We start from the raw sequence: 17016 nt of genomic DNA, 5'->3' as shown, positions 1-17016 counted from the left end.
AGACAGCTACAAAGCTGTTTGTAACATGTCAAAGTGAGGTGTAAGATGCTTAAGTGGAGATGGCAGGTAGGCAGATAAATTTTGTAGCTTGGGGTTTGTGGGAGAATCTGACCTCTAACTACACATTTCAGAGCCATCAGCCTATAGATGTTATTTTAAGGCACTGGGAGACTGTTAAGAGCCCCCCAAAGCCTCCAGGAACATGAACAATTAGAAGTTGAGGGCAGTGGGAGGAGTGTAGCAGAAAGTGCTATTTGATTCTGTATATGTAGAATCAAAGGTGGCTCGAAGGATCCAGAATAGGTGTTATTCAGCCACCAAGTCATGTGTGACTCTTCGCCACCCCAGGGACTGCAGCATGCCAGGCTTCCCTGTCCTTCACCATCTCCCAGAGTATGCTCACACTCATGTCCATCGAGTCAGTGATGCCATTCAACCGTCTCATCCGATGTCATCTGCTTCTCCTCCAGGATAGATGATGAAACTGACAATTTAGAAGAGTCAGCAAATGTTCGAAATCTCTAAGATAAAGGAGACAGACTGAAGGGCTCAGGTAGAGGGACTCAGCTTGCAGTAGGAGGAATGAGTATAGATGAAGGCACGGTTGACTGGTTGGTGTAGGGGAGAGGGAATTGATGGACAATGGCTTCAATTTTCTCAATGAACCGAGGAAAGAACAGGGGAGGGACATGGGAGAGTTGAATATACAGAATAGCTGATGCAGGTCAAAGAACAGCAAGCCTGTCAGAGGGTTGCTGATAACACTGGGTCCTTCCAAGGTTTAGTCATTCAACCAGCTCAGTTGTGTGATTTTCTTCTAGGAATACTTGGCTCTTGTGGTGCAAGTAGAAGGCAGATGGAAGGACTCACCCAGGTCTTGTTCAGAAGGGAGGGATTGTCACGATGAAGCTGTGGATAGGCTAGGAGTGGGCTGATGGATCAATGGATTATTTGATGAGGTTGAGGAATTATAATTGTGGTGTGTATTTCAGGAGGTGCATTTGAAAACATGTTCAGGAAGTGCTAGATTGTGTGGCCTCCAGGAAAACAGGCACCAAGTCTGTGTGGTTCCCTCTTGCATCTTTAGCTCCGAACAGGGCCTGGCTCACAGCACAAGTGGCCGATGATGTTTGCTGAACTGAAAGCAGTGTTCCGAGGAGAATGGACACCCTGCTCCTGCAACGACACCCATCACGTGCCTCCTTTGTGCTGTGGTCCTGACGTCCTCGTTAGACAATGAAGTCTACAAATCAAGATAAACAGCTGAAAGTCATGCTTATTCAAAGTGCTCAGTGGCCAAGAACAGGGTCAAGAATGCAAATAAATGCAGTCAAGACTATTAAAAGTTTTATTTGTTCCAATGTCTTTTGTTAGGTCATTTTTCTTTACCTCTGTTCAATTTCTGAGTCTACTCCTCAGAGTAGTACAGGTTTCCTCTTCTGCCCTTTTTCTCACTCTGAATGGGGTTGTTCATTTCATGGCTCCAACTTTCACCCTGGTGGAGTTAACATACCAACCCATCACTCTCGTGTGGCTTTTTCTTCTCTCTCCATGCTGTGGACGGGGGTCTCCTCAAATGGTCCCTGTCGGTCCTACAAAGTCTACACATTCAAACCAAACTCAGGGTTTTCCCTTTTCTCTCCTCTCAGACGTGTGTTTGACAAATACAGTCTAGCCATCCCATCTCTGTCTTCCAGATTTCTGGATCTTTATATGCAAAAAGGGTGTTTGGCAAAGGTAAGATTTTTTGGGGGGGGGGGTGGAGGGGCATGGAGCTAGGGATGAGAAAAAATTAAAAAACTAAACTTTCACAAAGTGCCCAAGTTTATCGGGTCAAATCCACAGCACAGGTAATGACCCACACTCCTGCATGTATGGGTTGCTTTCTCTGAGTCCATTGACCTCTTCTGCTATATTGCGACCCTGGTTTTCCATTGGCCCGTTTCCCCTTTCAGTCACATAGGCATGCTGAGCTCCAGAAAGGACCCAGGTAGGTTGAAGACCATCCTGATTTCCTGGCTGTGGTGATGGCTCAGAGTTGGGCACAAGCTCTAACTTGGGCACTGGGAACAAAAGCCAGGATTTGAGCAACGGCTCTTGTTCTCTTCTTTGAATGGCACCCTCTATTTAAATAGTAAGAATGCTATAACATGGGGCTCCATGAAGGCATCCTTGGGGCAAAAGGGGCCCCCATTGTGTGGACTGAAGACGAAGTGGACTCTGGAGAAGGGAGAGCCTAGAATCAGCAAGAACACACGTTTTGAGGATGCTGAGTAACTGGACCTATCCTCTCCCTCTGGACTTCCAGTCTTGAGAGTTCCCAAATCCCTTTGGTCTACCTGAGTCTGATTTTCTGGCATTTTCAGATTGAGAGTTCTAGCCCCAAAACTCAACAGTCCCACTGCCTGGAGAGACCCACTGTCAGCACTTCGGGTTTCATTCCTCCTATACATTTTAATGCATCTGTATTTACACAATTTTCTTTTACTGGTAACAAAATTAAGAAAATATATGTACCTTTCTGAATGAAATACAGAAAGTACTTCATTCAGTATTTTAGATGGTAATACTATTCACCTTTTATGTTAACCAAATCTATCATCATTTTTAATTGCTGCCTAATATTCCATTCTCAATGGACAGGAGTTTTGAGCAAACTCTGGGAGACAGTGAAGGTCAGGGAAGCCTGGCATGCTGCAGTCCATGGGGTCACAAAGAGTTGGACATGACTTAGAGACTGAACAGTATTTGATTCGAGGAATATACCGTAATACAGTGAATTTCCTCTAAGGAACACTCATTTCTAGGTTTCATATTGTAAATCTGCCAGTCTTTTACACTTGTTCTACTTTCTCTTTAGGTCCTAGCAGTACAATTGCTGCATCACAGAATATGTACATTCTTTTTTCCCCGTATTTTTTGGAGCATTTACTGGGTGTCAGGCACTGTTGTGAGCACTTTCCCTTGTGACCTTATTCAATCCAACAGTCTTCTAAGGCAGGTGCCACTCTCCCCATTTTACACAGAAGAAAACTAAGGCGGCAAAAGGTTAAGGGCCTTGTCCACAGTCACGCACTTAGGAAAGCGCCAACTAGGCTTTGGATTCAGGCCCTTCAGACGCCAAAGCCCAAGTGCTCTTTTCCATGTGCAGCAGCTGGCAGGCCTGTTCCCCACTGGGGCCCGGGGTAGAACTCTGGCCTCCCCAAGGGCTGACTAGAACCTCTTCCCAATTACCCACAGCCCTGCAGGGCCCAAGTCAGTGCATCGAGCACTGGTGGTCTTGAAGCCCGGCACATAGAGCCTGTACCTCTGAATCTGCTGGGGTTTCCAGTACAGGGGAGAGAGCTGGCAGGGCAGGAATTTCCTGTTGCTGTCATCACAAATTGCTGCACACTTACTGGCTTTAAATGATGCAAATGATTATATTACAGTTCTGCAGGTTGGAAGTCTGACATGGGTCTCTAAAATCAAGGTGTCATCAAGGCTGTGTTCCCCCTTAGCATGCTGGGGAAGAATTCACTTCCTCACCTTTCCCAGTTCCTAGAGGCCTCCTGTATTCCTTGGCTGGTGCCCTCTTCATCTTCAAAGACAGACACAGCAGATTCCGACCTTCTGGTGTTGCTCCACCTGACTCTACTTCCTTCATCCTTTCTCTTCTCTGACTCTCTGGGACTTCCTGGGTTGCTTCCGAGGCCTGCTGCAGGGAGGGCTCAGAGAGCTGCCTCCTTGTCCTTCTTTGCAGTATAAGATTCCAGTCCCACCACTACCTAGGGGGCAAAGGTGGTCTTGGGTGGCACTCTATGCCAGGCACCGTGCCTGGCTTTGCAGTTTCTGGAGGACACAGCAGAACTGGCCTTGGCCCCCAGCACTGGTTCACATTCTGTCTGCTGCACAGTGGACATCCCACCTGGCTTTTCTTGGTCTCCCTGAAGGCGTCCTGCCCCCAGAGGACCTGTTTAGACACTCAGAATATGTACATTCTTAAGGCTCTGATGTATTCTACCACATTGTCCTCCAGAAGTGAAAGTCGCTCAGTGTGTCCAGCTCTTTGCAACCCCAAGGACTATACACTCCATGGAATTCTCCAGGCCAGAATACTGGAGTGGGTAGCCCTTCCCTTCTCCAGGGGATCTTCCCAACCCAGGAATAGAACCCAGGTCTCCCACATTGAAGGCTGATTCTTTACCAGCTGAACCACAAGGGAAGTCATATTCCCATCAGCATGAAGATTGGTATGTTTGACAGACAGAAGGAGGTGACTAGGGCAAAATGCTTGTTATACAGAAAATCCTCTTGTTTCCTGAATATTTATTGTCTGTTGTGTGTACAACATGGTGATAGGTCTGGGGATATACTGTAAAGAAAGCTTAGCGCCGAAGAATTGATGGCTTTTGAACTGTGGTGTTGGAGAAGACTCTTGAGAGTGCCTTGGACTGCAAAGAGATCCAACCAGTCCATCCTAAAGGAGATCAGTCCTGGGTGTTCATTGGAAGGACTGATGCTGAAGCTGAAACTCCAATACTTTGGCCACTTGATGCGAAGAGCTGACTCATCTGAAAAGACCCTGATGCTGGGAAAGATTGAAGGTGGGAAGAGAAGGGGACGACAGAGGATGAGATGGTTGGATGGCATCATGGACTCAACGGACAGGAGTTTGGATAAACTCTGGGAGTTGGTGATGGATAGGGAGGCCTGGTGTGCTGCGGTTCATGGGGTCGCAAAGAGTCGGACACGACTGAGGGACTGAAGTGAACTGAACTGAACTGAGGACTCCTAAACTCGTTCTCTGTATTCTTCCTTCTCCCATGATGGCAAGTTTGGGAGAATGTCTAGCTCTGTGGATGCGTTAACCAACAACATCACATATCATGGTGCCACATAAACAACATCAGAGAATCCTCAGGGGAGGGGGTGTCGCATCTCGGCACAGAGGGGGACATCACGGCATGCGATGCTATTCACCCACACCTCCTTTTCTATGTTCTCCCCTGTACAGACGAGGCTAGAAGCCTGGGAACTTGATTCCCCTCGCCAGCAGGGTTCTGCTAAGGGGCCACCCATGGGAGGCACTCGTGGGAGGCTAGGCTAGGAGGGAGGCAGAAGCCGTTGTGTTCTAAGCAGACACAGGTGCACAGGCTCCTGCAGCAGCAGACAGCCCAGAGCCTGCAAAGTCAGCACCAGGGCATGTTCACTTGGGCTGCTGGGGGCTGCAGCCGCTTCCCCTCAGTTCCCCATCGCTGGGCAGTTCAGCCTCGCTCCCGTTTGCCCCTTTGTCCTGTGAACAATTTCATAACCTAAATCCCTATACTGAATTCTCTGTTTGAAATATCTAGAGCGGTTTGCTTTCCAGATTGATGGACTAGCCCAATGTTAAAATTACCTTTCAGCTTCCATCAGGTATGGGTTGTGACCGAGACCCAGACAGCATCTGTCAGTAAGTCTAACGGAGGCAGTTTTTTCCAGAAGCAGTGGAAGAGACTGCTGGCTGGTTTGTTTTTTCCAGTTAAACAGCAGGTGAATTCTGTAACTGGCTTTGAAAGGGCCAGTTTTATGGACAACACCTGTCTTAACACTAGAATCACACATAGGAAGATGAGATACACCCACCGTGACGGGCACACGGGAACTGAAACTGAGCTGCGGAAACACAAACCTCCCTGTACCACTTACCTAATACACACACAGAACATACATCTGAAAAACATACTGAAAAACATACATACTGAAAAACAGAAAGCAAAACGGCATGCACTAACAAAACGTTAACGTTCTTTTCTTGCCGAGTGTACATACAGCTGAATCCACACCATGAAGATGCTCACTGGAGGAATTCCGTGGCGGTCCAGTGGCTGGGATTCTGTGCTTTCATTGCCCAGGGCCTGGGTTCAGTAACTGGTCAGGAAACTAAGACCCCAAAAGTTGCACGGTGCAGCCAAAAAAAATAAAGAAAGAGAGAAAATGTTCTTCAGACGTAACTGCCTTGTTGACATTAGAAAGATCTGGGACCCTGCTGTTTTGTGAAAACCATTCAAAAGCAAAGTGCTAGTCACTCGGTCATGTCCGACTCTGCAATCCCATAGACTGTAGCCCGCCAGGCTCCTCTGTCCGTGGGATTTCCTAGGCAAGAAACTGGAGTGGGTTGCCATTCCCTTCTCCAGGGGATCTTCTTGACACAATGGCATAGAAATATTAAATCAACCCATACACTCACCTTTCTTTTCACATTCAGATAGACTTGAATATGAAATGTGAAACAATGTTTAAATGTCCAGAATGTAAGTTATCATTTTCAGACCCTTCTTTAGTAAAATCAATAGTGAAAATATCTTTATTGACATCTATAAATAAAACCAAACCTAGAAAAATGGACAAGAGAGAGTAACAGTTGCTTAACTTTTTTCATCTCTGTCTTCTCCCTCACTGTCGTCGTCATCATAATAAAAGATATCTCGAAACAGGAAGACAGGCTTAGGGGCTGCTGGAGCCTGGATCTCAGTCCCTTTTTTCTCCATCTTCTTCTCCAACTTCTCTTTAAGCAGCGGGAGACTAGTTTCATAAAGGTAGTCTATGATCTCTAAAGAAAAGAGATTGAATCTTGAGATGGTCTGACAATGCCTCTTTTCAAAGTCAAGGACAGAGGGTGCTTACGATGACAATGTATCGCTCCTGGCTTTACTGTGTGCCAAGACCCAGCTCTTACTGGTTCACTCACAGCCCCTCGTCCAACCCGCTAAAAACTCCTATGACGGGTAGGCACTATTGTTCACCCGTTTTTCAAATGAGGCATGAAGACATTATGTAACTTGCCCAAAGTCATGGAGTCAGGAGGGTAAAGTCAGATTCAAGCCCAGGAAGCGGGGTCTGCTGAATGCAGGGAGCATTCGTCACACACTGCAAAGCAGAGCATCACTCAAGCCAGCAGCTCCCAAACGCTGACGCTGGGCAGGGTGCCGGCGACTCTGCTGTGAGTTTGTTAGAGAACAACCTTGCCTCTGGACCCAGCCCAGACATGAGGATGCACCGTATCTGCGGTAAAGCCCAGGGTACGTCCCCTACATAGGAAGCCTCAAGCTGAGAACTTCCAAGATACGAGTATGTGTTTGCACCTCCAATTACGTGCGTCAGTTCGCGTGTCTGGTGTGCCCTGTCGCAGGGGTGCATCCCCTACAGGTGGCTCTGCTTTGTGTACTTTACACACACTGCTTACTCTCATGGTCCAGGTTTGAGAATTACATGTGGAAATCACTCACAAAAGGCTTCAGAGAAAGAGCTGGGCGCATCCAGTTGTCTGTGAAACAGTGTGTGTGCAGGCATGTGGTGTGAGCGTGTGTATGTGAGCGTACGGTGTGTGCAACCCAGGATCACTCACGGTTACATGTCAAGTGCTTGCCAAGTGCCCGGCACGCTGGTGACCATATTTTACAAGTCTGTTAGCTCTTCTAGTACATTCAAAAAAAGGTGGGGTTGCATGCGTGTGTGTTCATTTGCTCGGTTGTGTCTGACTCTCTGCGACCCCATGGACTGTAGCTTGCTAGGCTCCTCTGTCTAGGCTCCTCTGTCCGTGTGATTTTCCAGGCAAGAATACTGGAATTGGTTGCCCTTTCCTTCTCCAGGGGATCTTCGCTACCCAAGGATTGAACCAATGTCTCCTGCATTGGCAGGCAGGTTCTGTACCACTGAGCTGCCAGAGAAGCCCCAGGCAGGGGTTATAATTTGTCAGTTTTCACATTTGAAAAATCCGAGGTTCTCAGAAGTCACCTGCCCAAGGTCACACGACCAATGTGTGCCCACATGTGCTGTTTTTAACTATTCAAATACTGAAAACACTGACCTGGGAAAGTCTTCTTCTGCCAAAAGGGAACGCAGGTAGCTTTTAGTTTATAAAATTTAGTCTGGACGTAAGATGGGGGAACATCCCTTTAGAAAGGAAAAGGTGTAAAAAAGTTAGTGGCAGTTCAAAATAACTCATTCCAGTCCTGTGTACTAAACGCGCTGATTAAGGAAGGGGTGGTTTACAGACACAAGTAGCTTTCTTAATCCTCGTGTCTGCACATGTGTGAGAAAAATAAGACATATGAAAAGCTACTGTCCACGTAAACACACACATACGAAAGGAAGCAAAACAGCAGTGCAGTAAGATGAATTCTGTCCAAACTAGAATAAACTACCAGAAAGGAAGACAAGCTGCGATACCAGTGCGCACGGGCTGATGCTTACGCGTCCCCAGCCTGGCTCTCCGCTTGCCACGGAGCAGCCACGAGCCTCACCACCGCTCTGCGAGGGGGCTCCGACTCTGAGCCCTCACTTTGGAGATGGGGAAACCGAGGCACAGAGAGCCAGCCAAGGTTTTACAGCTGTGAAGGGCAAGGGCTGGAACGTCGCTTGGGTCCATTCCAAATTCTATACTTTTTTGGCTATCAGATAGATTTTTTTAATTGAAGTTAATTTATAATATTACGTTTCAAGTGTGCAGCAAAGTGATTCAGTCACACACAGTCCACACATTCTTTCCTCAGATTTTTCCCATTATAGATTAGTATAGGATACTGAGTATAGTTCCCTGTGCTATACAGTAGGTCCTTGTCGTTTACTTTATATAGTTGTATATATATGTTAATCCCACCTCCTAATTCATCCCCTCACCCCTTCCCATTCCCCTTTGGTAACCATAAATCTGTTTTCTATGTCCACGAGTCCATTTCTGTTCATAAGTAAGTTCATTTGTATCATTCTTTTAGATTCCACATGTACGTGATATCACATGATATGTGTCTTTCTTTGACTTATTGCACTTAACTACGATAATCTCTAGGTCCATCTATGTGGCTACAAATGGCATTATTCACAAGTCCTACACTCTTTACTACAGTTAGGATAACTATATATTTGTCACGATGCAAAGGCAGGTGTCTGGATTTTTAATTTTGCAAAGCTAAAGAAAGTGGACACTTACGGTGTGCTGGTGAATCAAATTCATTTTCCACTTACAATAGGCAGGATGGAAACAACCAAATCTTAAAAACTTTTTTAAATTGAAAATTCACTAATGTCACTTCCTGGGCATGTGAAAGTGAAAGTCGCTCAGTTGTGTCCAACTCTTTGCGACCCCACAGACTATATAGTCTGAGGAATTCTCCAGGCCAGAATACTGGAGTGGGTAGCCTTTCCCTTCTCCAGGGGATCTTCCCAAACCCAGGGACTGAACCCAGGTCTCCCAAATTGCAGGTGGACTCTTTACCAGCTGAGCCACAAAGGAAGCCCTCCTGGGCATGTCTTCCCCTTTAAACCATAAAAGTGTGACATATTTGTTTTGACACTTAGCTAATCTAGATGTTATATGATTAGGGGAATAACTTGATCTGCTACACACGTGGAAGACAGCTGGGCTCTTTATACCTCTTTGCGGCAGCGGCGGCGCGCCGAGCACACGCTACGCACCACGCACTGTCCCCTTCAGTCCTGATTACGGACGCGTTCAACCACCCCACAAACGAGGAACGGTGGCGCGCAGACCAGCGAGGGGACCGCCTGACGAAGGCCAGCTAAATACCGAGCAGAGTTCCGGGACTTGACGCCCAGTCTGTCTGACTGCAGAGGCCAAGTTCTAGGCCATCTGGAAAACCTTCCTTCTTCCCACGGTGCCCTGTGCCAGACTGCTCTGCAGATCAAAGCTTGGGCTTCAAGAAGTAACATTTTCAAATGAAGTGGGTGTTACATCTCATTAGGCAGGGATGCTGTCTTTAAAATCCTGCCTAAATAATTCATGAGGGAGGCTTCAAGAACCTGAGGAGACCAAACTTTCAATTTAATTATTTTCACTGTTTTAATTTATTATTAAAACTTTGAGAACGTTCTACTTCCAACAGTATTTGACTGGATGCCATGATGTCTATTTTATAGCTTTGAGATTCCTAAATCTCTTTTTTCTTCTTTTTAATCTTTTAGCCATGCAGCACAGCATGTAGGATCTTAGTTCCCCGACCAAGGATCAAACCCACACCCCCTGCATTGGCAGTGTGGACTCTTAACCACTGCACCTCTAGGGAAGTCCTGAGATTTCTAAATCTTAACCAGAACATTCAATATTTAAGTATATAATTCTACTTAAAATCACTAAAAATCCACTTTAAGAAATGTGATTTGAGGCAATGTTGCAAGATACCCAAACACTTATTGGAAAAGTCAGGGTTTTTCAAAAGTGGTTTGATATGGCAAAGGGAGAAATGTGTCCACATGAATACTTCTTGGAGTGGGAGTTGGTGGGGTGCACGGCAGGATCTCCTTCCTTCAAAGCCCCTGACACCTCCCCCTTAGGGACCCACCAGCTGAAGAGCAGATGGCGTACTGGTGAGATGAGCGAGAAAGAAAGGAAAGGGTTTGGAACCATGGGCGTGTGTGACTCTTGACAGGGCCTGCCGCTAAATGATTCCAATGGCAAGTAAAAACAAACAGCCAAAACTGACTGTGCTTTGTCCGTAATCCTGAGATGTAAATAACTGACCACTATGCCTTATGTTTGAGACTCCAATACTTTGGCCACCTGATGCGAAGAACTGACTCATGTGAAAAGACCCTGATGCTGGGAAAGACTGAAGGTGGGAGGAGAAGGGGACGACAGAGGATGAGACGGTTGGATGCCATCACCGACTCAATGGACATGAGTTTGGGTAAACTCCGGGAGTTGGTGATGGACAGGGAGGCCTGGCCTGCTGCAGTCCACGGGGTTGCAAAGAGTCAGACAGGACTGAGCTACTGAACTGGACTGATGCTTTATGGACTATGCTTTGTCCATAATCCTGAAATATAAATAACTAACCACTAGAACCAGTTTACACCCTTCCTAATGGATCGATGACAACCTCACGTCAGCAGCCACGGTTCTGAAAGGCAGCCAGGCTGCGGGAGCCCTGCTCCCTGCTCCACCGTTCAAACCTAAAGGCCAGAGGGTCCCTCAACGCTCCGCCTCCCAAAGCCCACCAACCCTGCGCCCCACAGTGCCTGGCAATCTGCTGGGCTTAGAGGCACAGGGCTCTGCCGGCCAGCTCTCCCTGCTGGGCCAGCAGCTGCTTCAGACCTTAGGAGGGGTGGCCTCTCCTTCACTGGCTGAAAATGCAAGGACTGTAGCAACAAAGGCAGAGAGTGACAGCGGATGAGAGTGAGATGGCACTCCTCAGGTGAGAGATGCAAATGATCAGCATAGCGAGGCCCCGAGAGGAAGAGGAACCTGAGGGGGTCTCAAAATATCTCCCCGCAGCCGTTTCCTACCACCAGGAGAGAAACTGTCATTTTTCTGCAAGGGGAAATGAGGCAGAGCCCAGGGGTCCATGTCAGAACCACAGGCCTCAGGACAAGGTGGGACCTGGTGACAGAGACATAGCCCCGCCCCTGAGGGACTCCTATGTAAAATACAAAACGCAAATCTAGCCGTGAGGGAGCCTCCGACAAGCTTCAGCTGAGGCAAGTTCTACAGGACGACCAGCCTGCGTTCTCCCACAGTTTCAACATCAATGAAGACAAAGGCGTTAACAGATACCTGCTGCTGTGCATAAAACAAATAAACAGCAAGGACCTAGTGTACAGCCCAGGGAACTATATTCAACACCTTGTAATAATGGAACAGAATGTGAAGGACTTCCCTGGTGGCCCAGTGGTGAAGAACCTGCCTTCCGCTGCAGGCGGTGTGGGTTCGATCCCTGGTCAGAGGACTAAGATCCCATGTGCGGAGGGGCAGTGCCACAACAAAGGCTCAGTGTAGCCAAAATAAATACGATTTTTTTTTTTTTAAATGGAAAAGAATCTGAAAATACACACACACACACATACAAAATTGAATCGCTTTGTTGTACGCGTGAAACAAATCAACGACACTGCAACGATAAAAAGAAAGAAACACAGAGGCAGAAGAATTCTGCGGATTAGATGACGCTAAGGAGACAGATCCTGGGTTGGATCCTAAGACAGGGGAATGTGCTTCGAAGGGATTTCTGGGACAACGGGTGAAATCCGCACGGGGCCGTGTGTTAGAGAACACTGCAGCCACGCAGACGCCCCGGGCGTGATCACTGTGCCGGCAGATGCAGGGTAACATCCTTGCTGAGGACACGTCGGCCGCCACTAACTCTCAAGTGGTTGATGGAAACAATTCTATTCCCTTGGAACGGGGAGCAGGAGGGGGACAGGGACGGAGGGACGACAGAGCCAACGCGGCAGATGGAAGGAGGCTGGTGATGGGTGAGGGCCACGTGGGGTCCTCCTGCCAGTCGTAACTGGTGAGTTCTTTAGGAGACTACACACATTTCATTCACTCTTCGCAGGTGTCCTGGGGGTGGAGATGGGGGCTGGAGTAGAGGGAGGGTTGGTATGATTAACCTGGTCTAGTACTAAGGGGGGCAGGGGCGGTTCACCAATACATTTTATAAGATTCATAAATATAATTTATAAGGTGAGTAACATAAGCGGCGCAAATTTCAGTCCTGTTCTTTGAAGTCTGATAGCCAGTCATTATTAGAAGTCATCTCTTATCTTTTCACTAGCTTAATATTAAACAAATGGCCTTACCCTATGATGCTAGCAAGATCTTCCCAGTCTATTTCATTAACATCTTGCACATTTATTTCGTACAACCTATGAGAAAAAAATAAAAATTAAGTTTTCAAGCCAAAATTCAGCATGATGGCCATCTTCATGGACTCACAGAATATTAAGAGCTGGAAGGCCTCAGCATGTCCACCTCTGTTCCAGCTCCCTGTGTTACCCAGGCCCAGTGGGTAACACAGGTAGGCAAACCCAAGGTTAGCCCAAGGTCATGGGGTACGTGAACTCCAGACCAAAAAGCCTCCTCTCTTCCTCCTGAGCCCTTTGCACCTCCCACCAAGCCATGTCGCCTCCTCACGGTAAAAAACATCAACTTCACAGTTAATGTTCAACATCCTGTGATAAACCATCATGGAAAAGAATGAAATATGAAAAAGTATACTGTATATATAGAAATACACATATATATGTATAACTAAGTCACTTTGCTGTACAGCAGAAATTAAATCAACTTAAGACTTCCCTGGTGACTCAGACGGTAAAGCGTCTGCCTACAATGTGGGAGACCCGGGTTCAATCCTTGGGTCGGGAAGATCTCCTGGAGAAGGAAATGGCAATCCACTCCAGTATTCTTGCCTGGAAAATCCCATGGACGGAGAAGCCTGGTGGGCTATAGTCCAAGGGGTCACAAAGAGTCGGACATGACTGAGTGACTTCACTTTCACTTTCCTTTCATACTTCAATTAAAAAAAACAAACCCAAGTTCACCATTCAACGCAGACACACAGGAGTGGTGACTGTGTGCTCAGCACTGACTATGTGACAGACACCGGGTTAAGGCCTTGCACCCGTGAATCCACTCGCCCTCAACACTATCTGCTGAAGTTGGGGGGACTCTGTCTATTCTGCACACCAGGAGATGGACTGAGAGCTCGGGTCACTGTGGGACCACCCACATGATGTACCCTCACTGGAACCCAGGCCTGCCTGACTTGAGAGGTGTTCCTTGTCTCTGCTAGTCCCTCTGGTAGAGAAATAAAGGGGGTGGGCATCCCCAGCCAGGCCAGGGTGGAGAATGAGGAAGCCCACCGAGGAAGGAGCAGCAGCATTCCTGACAGAGAACAGGATGAAGGGTGCCCAGAATCCAGAGGCTTCTTCTGCTCTTCGGCGCCCCTCCTTTGACACAAGCCCAGGTCCCTTAGACCCACAGGCTTGGCTAACTACTCTTTGCCTAGAGGGAAAAAGGAGTAAAACAGTGTTGCTGCCTATTTCTGTACCTTTCGATCAGATTGATCTTGGCCTGCAGAGCGTTCACTCCTCGGTACACGTCCCGACCATTCGTCATCCTCTTGGTTAGAATTTCCGTCCTGTGTTAACAGAAAAACAGTTTACTTTCAGGGTAAAGTTTCCATTAAAATGTCCTTTGTTTTCCTCATTGAAATTGTCCTTATTCAGGTTGTTGTTCAGGCTGTAAGGTGGTATCTCAGTGGTGCTTCCTCCAGGATGAAAGTACCTAAGTTCCATAAGGAAGGCTGAGCACTGAAGATTCGATGCTTTTGAACTGTGATACTGGAGAAGACTCTTGAGAGTCCCTTGGACAGCCAGGAGATCAAACCAGTCAATCCTAAAGGAAATCAACCCTGAATATTCATTAGAAGGACTGATGCTGAAGCTCCAATTTGGTCACCTGATTGGAAGAGCTGACTCACTGGAAAAGACCCTGATGCTGGGAAAGATTGAGGGCAGGAGAAGGGGGTGACAGAGCATGAGATAGTTGGATGGTATCACGAACTCAACGGACACAAGTCTGAGAAAACCCTGGGAGATAGTGGAGGGCAGAGGAAACCAGTGTGCCATAGTCCATGGGGCTGCACAGATGGACATGACTTAGCGAACAACAACCAAGTTCCAAGGCATCATACGCTCCAGCACTGAAGCAGCCCCCCAGCCTTGGCTCACCTCCCCTCAAGTATAGAGAATTAAAGAAATATTTGGAAAAATGAAAAAAACAATTGTCCTTATTCAGAACTACTTTCTAACTTGTGCAACCCATCACTGCTAGCATTTACCACAATCAAGAATATACTTGTTTTTAAGTGGGAAAGTACAAATAAATTGATAGAAAGCTGTTGATTATTTATTGAAACGGGATGATGGATACAAGGAGTTCTAAGTTAGTGTGTCATAAAATTTTAATGATAAAAGTTAGGCCGGGAGGACCAGGAGGATGAGCACTGAGCACGGACAGCTGCAGCAGTCTGGGGGCTGGCGCGGCTGGAGTCCTGGGGACAAGAAGTCCAGAAGGCGCAGCCGGCGCAAAGAAACCTACTCCATGTACATCTATAAGGTGCTGAAGCAGGTGCACCCCGACATCGGCATCTCCTCCAAGGCCATGAGCATCATGAACTCGTTCGTGAACGATCTGTTTGAGCGGCTGGCCGGTGAGGCCGCCCGGCTGGCCCAGTACTCAGGCCGAACCACACTGACGTCCCGGGAGGTCCAGACGGCCGTGCGTCTGCTGCTGCCTGGGGAGCTGGCCAAGCACACTGTGTCCGAGGGCACCAAGGCTGTGACCAAGTACACCAGCTCCAAGTGAGCCGGGGCCCAGCCTTAATAAAGGCTGCACTGCTGTTTATAGAATTTTATTTTTCTAATTAAAAAAAAAAAAAAAAAACAGTTAAACAAAGGAAGAAAGAAAAAATAAGCCTGCTTGCTGGTGCTAAAGGGTGCTGTGTAGACTCAATTTATTTTTGATTGCTTATAGAACAGGGACATGGCTGTTATTACCTTTGAGCTGTTGAAATACCAAATAAGAGACATTGAGTAAAGTGATAAATGATTCAATGATTCTTGTAAGGCTCAAAGCTCATGGCTGAGGAAAAGGGTTCCCTGGAGTTCCTAATGAGAGCAGGAACCTAATTAAAAATATTTAAAAAGTGCTTCTCTTAAAGAGTGAAATTTGTCACAATCGGATGGACAGGTCACAAGCTATGACATCTGCTTTCCTGAGAAGGAAGATGCATGACACACTCACAGAAACCGACACTTCGTGGTCGGCTGCCCACGTCCCCGGTTCTGAAATGTACCACCTGATGCCACTTCAGTGTTTCGTGAAGTAAATCAACGTTCAGTGTTCCAGTTTTCTACATTTTCTTCCAATTAAAAAAGACACCCTGCCTGTTATTTAGTTACGCTGATTCTGAGGCATGGCCCTCTTGGTCGTTTCTCTTCTAAGACACTGGCGTCTCATCTCTAAGGCTTATCACCCACTCTTTTTTCTTGGCCGCATGACTTGCAGGATCATAGCTCCCCGAGCGGGGATCAAACCCAGGCCTGACCCAGTGAAGGCATGCGGTCCTAACCACAGGACACCAGGGAAGTCTCACTGCTTTTTGTTTGGCCACAACCTGCAGCAAGCGGAACTTCTCTGACCAGGGATCGAACCTTTGCCCCCTGCAGTGGAAGTGCAGACTGAAACCAGTGGACAGCCAGGGAAGTCCTCCCACTTCTTCAAGTCTAAGTTACCAGAGGTAGAAAGGTCTCTGATTCCTCCACAGTACCTGTTTCCCCACCTAAAACATTATCTGTTCTTTGGAGTTTATGTCCTGAGGACAGTCTTCTAGAAAAAAAATAAGTACCCTACAGCAGAGATGCCAGGTACACAGTATAATCCAGGAGTTTGCTTTTAATGCACAACATGCCCACTCTGGAGTCCATTCTTCTTCAATAGTCAAGTCGATGGAGCCCCCTTTGTGTAGGAGGCCTGGGGCGTGAGCTCAGGACCACTGCTATGTTGCAGCTGGAAGTTCAGCTCAGAGCCTTTGCAGGCCCGGGAAACACTACCCCAGGCAAAGACTGTGCGACCAGAGCCAGACTGAAACCACTTCTACGGATGCACCTAAATGCCTTCCAGGACGAACGTACGGCCGCCCTGCTTCGGCGAAGGAGTCTGAATGAGAAAGTCAAAGTCAAAAAAAACAAAGAAAGCAAAAATAAGGAGGGAGAGCTATTTCTGATCATTAGGCTTGTGATTTCTCTCCTGAATGTTAGTTTTGTACTTTTTTTTTCATGCTATAAATAGGTAACAGCCTTGTTTTATGAAGAAAGGGACAGAGTGAAAAAACCAGAAGTCAATACAATATTCAATAATATTGAATACAATATTCAATATTAAGAAGATTCAAGTTCTATTTACAAAGCTGACATAGAAAACAAAGTTTTGGTAACCAAAGGGTCAGCGGGGGAGGGACAGATTAGGAGACGGGGAGTAGCAGATACAAACTCCCAGATATAAAACAGACACACCAGGTACAAGCACAGGGAACTGGACTCAGTGTCTTGTAAATACTGGAAAAGAGTATGAAAAATTCTCTCTATATAACTGAATCACTTAGCTATATCTCTGAAACTAATACAACATTGTAAATCAAGTATACTTCAATTAGAATAATAAAAAGAATTAAAAAGGTTCAAGTTATTTAT

The 17016-nt window shown here is 46.9% G+C and overlaps 2 protein-coding genes across 6 annotated transcripts in view; one reads left to right on the top strand and one right to left on the bottom strand.

The window, feature by feature from the left end:
- Positions 1–3528: 3528 nt before the first annotated feature.
- Positions 3529–17016, bottom strand: part of TTF1 (transcription termination factor 1) — a 32108-nt gene continuing 18620 nt past the window's right edge. For 2 of the 5 annotated variants that reach the window (XM_070378779.1, XM_070378778.1), the window contains exons 8-12: positions 13812–13901; positions 12559–12624; positions 7832–7917; positions 6395–6574; positions 5882–5904 (exon numbers count right to left, since the gene is read on the bottom strand). In XM_070378779.1, coding sequence (XP_070234880.1) covers positions 5897–5904; positions 6395–6574; positions 7832–7917; positions 12559–12624; positions 13812–13901 — 430 coding nt within the window. In that variant the 3' untranslated portion in view covers positions 5882–5896. Of the gene's footprint in view, positions 4571–5793; positions 5905–5978; positions 6575–7831; positions 7918–12558; positions 12625–13811; positions 13902–17016 lie in introns of those variants that run through there. The other 3 variants (XR_011465951.1, XM_014480456.2, XR_011465952.1) reach the window with 3 other exon arrangements.
- On the top strand, positions 13917–15424 carry LOC138989806 (histone H2B type 2-K1-like). Its single transcript, XM_070378780.1, has one exon. The coding sequence runs from the start codon at positions 14762–14764 to the stop codon at positions 15128–15130; it is 369 nt and encodes a 122-aa protein (XP_070234881.1). The 5' UTR covers positions 13917–14761; the 3' UTR covers positions 15131–15424.

This window comes from Bos mutus, chromosome 11 (genome assembly GCF_027580195.1).
Source record: "Bos mutus isolate GX-2022 chromosome 11, NWIPB_WYAK_1.1, whole genome shotgun sequence".
NCBI classification, from domain to species: domain Eukaryota; kingdom Metazoa; phylum Chordata; class Mammalia; order Artiodactyla; family Bovidae; genus Bos; species Bos mutus.
This window is presented reverse-complemented; position numbering and strand designations above follow the sequence as displayed.

Coding starts and splice junctions, on each gene's coding strand:
- LOC138989806 (XM_070378780.1), top strand. CDS start 14,762: ATGAGCACTGAGCACGGACAGCTGCAGCAGTCTGGGGGCTGGCGCGGC.